At 45.9% G+C, this 2,108-nt stretch overlaps 1 protein-coding gene across 1 annotated transcript; it reads left to right on the top strand.

Annotated features, from left to right (window-relative positions):
* Positions 1-273: 273 nt before the first annotated feature.
* Positions 274-1,274, top strand: LOC143029148 (uncharacterized). The gene is made up of 2 exons (XM_076191616.1): positions 274-346; positions 459-1,274. The coding sequence occupies exons 1-2, from the start codon at positions 325-327 to the stop codon at positions 1,181-1,183; spliced, it is 747 nt and encodes a 248-aa protein (XP_076047731.1). The 5' UTR covers positions 274-324; the 3' UTR covers positions 1,184-1,274.
* Positions 1,275-2,108: the final 834 nt, after the last annotated feature.

The following is a 2,108-nucleotide window of genomic DNA, read 5'->3' as shown; positions in this document are numbered from 1 at the left end:
TAAAACAAATTATATTTTGAATATATTTTTGAACGAGTGCGAGTGACAGAAGAAGACTAAAACATATTTGATGCAGATGGCGCCCTTTCGCCGTCCTTCAACAGAATCCGTCCTTTCCGTCTGTTCTCTTTCTCCGAGCAAGGAGATCAAGTCCAGGTACAAGAAAAGTATGCGGAGGACTGAGAAGGCGGATGGTGAAGTAGGAGGAGGAGGAGGGTTGGTGTTGGTATATAAACGCGGAGTTGTCTTCTTGCGTCAGACTAACTCTTCCTCGTGTCGACTTCATTATTTTCTTTTCCCTCCCTTTGGGGCTGTTGAGACACGATGAAGTCCTTCGTTATTTGCGGTAAGTTATCATTATTGCACTTTATGTTTGCCTGATGATTGTCATATACTGTTATAGTAGCAGAATCCATCTTGTGTTCTGTCATTGTTTCTATCCATCTTTTCATTTTCAGCTCTTCTTCTTGGAGTAGTAAGGGCTCAGCAAAACGGCTACAACATTCCAGCTCCCTCCAATGGATATGGAACCCCTTCGGTTAACGGTGGACTCAATGGAAATGGAGGTAACGGAGGATATGGTTATGGACCCAGCGAGGCCGAACTGGCCCTAATCGCTCTAGGGGAGAATATCCCCGGGGGAGGTGCACCCGGCGTGGACTATCCGGTTCTTGCAGCGGTTCCTGAGACTGCATTTGCCTGTGAGGAAACTGGATACCCCTACGGCTACTACGCCGACACCGCCTCCGAGGCCGGCTGCCAGGTCTTCCACATCTGCCAGACGCGTCCCAACGGCTACCAGAAGGACTCGTTCCTGTGTCCCAACGGCACCATCTTCAACCAGCAGTACCTCGTGTGCGACTGGTGGTTCAACTTTGATTGCTCTCAGGCCACCAGCTTCTACTCCGTCAACGAATTCATCGGCCAGGAGCCCAACGGCTACGGTGCCAACGGAGTTCCTTCTTCCGCCTACGGTGTTCCTGGAGTCGGCAACGGCAACAGAAACGGACGTAACGGAAACGGAAACGGTCGCAACGGTAACGGCATTAACGGAAATGGGAACGGCAACGGATATACCCAAACCGGTAACGGTAATGGAATTACCCAGAATGGCAACGGCAACGGAAATGGTCTTCAGGGCGCAGTCGCCAGTCCTTCTACAGCATATGGTACTCCTTTCTAAGCCTTGACTATCCACATCAGGCATTCTGATGGCCCAGTCTGACTTCTCTTCATTACTCGAAACGAAACGAACATATAAAATTCAAATATGCAAAAACCAAGTGAAGATTATATTTTTGTAAAAAAGCAAAGTTGAATAAAGATTATATTTTGTTTCCAATGTATGATTCTATCCGAAGCTACAAAATATTTAAATGTAAACCAGGTAAACGGGGCATTTTCTTCATATCTCCATTCGCATTAACAATACACTCCCACACACACACACACACATCCAACCACCCACACATCCACACACACACACATCCAACCACCCACACATCCACACACACACACACACACACACACACACACACACACACACACACACACACACACACACACACACACACACACACACACACACACACACACACAAACACACACACACACACACACACACACACACACACACACACACGCACGCACGCACACACACACACACACACACACACACACACACACACACACACACACACACACACACACACACACACACACACACACACACACACACACACACACACACACATACAATATATATTATATGGGTAGTTATAGACGCCTCTCTAGAATATCATATTAGGAGCTCCTAACACCAAGAAAATATAGTAAACTACTGCTAGGTCAGAAACCCTTTGACCCTATGTCTATTAATGGTTACAGTCAAAAAAAGAAAACGGATCAAGGTCACCACCCCACGGTGAGGACACGGGGGAAAAAATGAATCTTTCTCTTTAACTTAACTAAGAAATATAATTAGAGATAGGTTTAGAAATCACATGAAAATTGATACAAGGTGAATGTAAGTAATATGAAAACAACGTGCCATAACATATGTCACTCTTTTCCCTCTCTTATCTTAGCTCCTCGTGGATGAAGGGTCA

This window comes from Oratosquilla oratoria, chromosome 10 (genome assembly GCF_046742065.1).
Source record: "Oratosquilla oratoria isolate Oo_2021 chromosome 10, ASM4674206v1, whole genome shotgun sequence".
Lineage (NCBI taxonomy): Eukaryota > Metazoa > Arthropoda > Malacostraca > Stomatopoda > Squillidae > Oratosquilla > Oratosquilla oratoria.
The sequence above is the reverse complement of the archived record's forward strand: the minus strand, read 5'-3'. Positions and strand labels throughout refer to the sequence as shown.

Excerpts from the sequence above, each read along its gene's own strand:
- LOC143029148 (XM_076191616.1), top strand. The coding sequence starts at position 325 with ATGAAGTCCTTCGTTATTTGCG. Across the intron at positions 347-458 it reads GAAGTCCTTCGTTATTTGCG|CTCTTCTTCTTGGAGTAGTA; the intron begins GTAAGTTATCAT and ends TTTCATTTTCAG.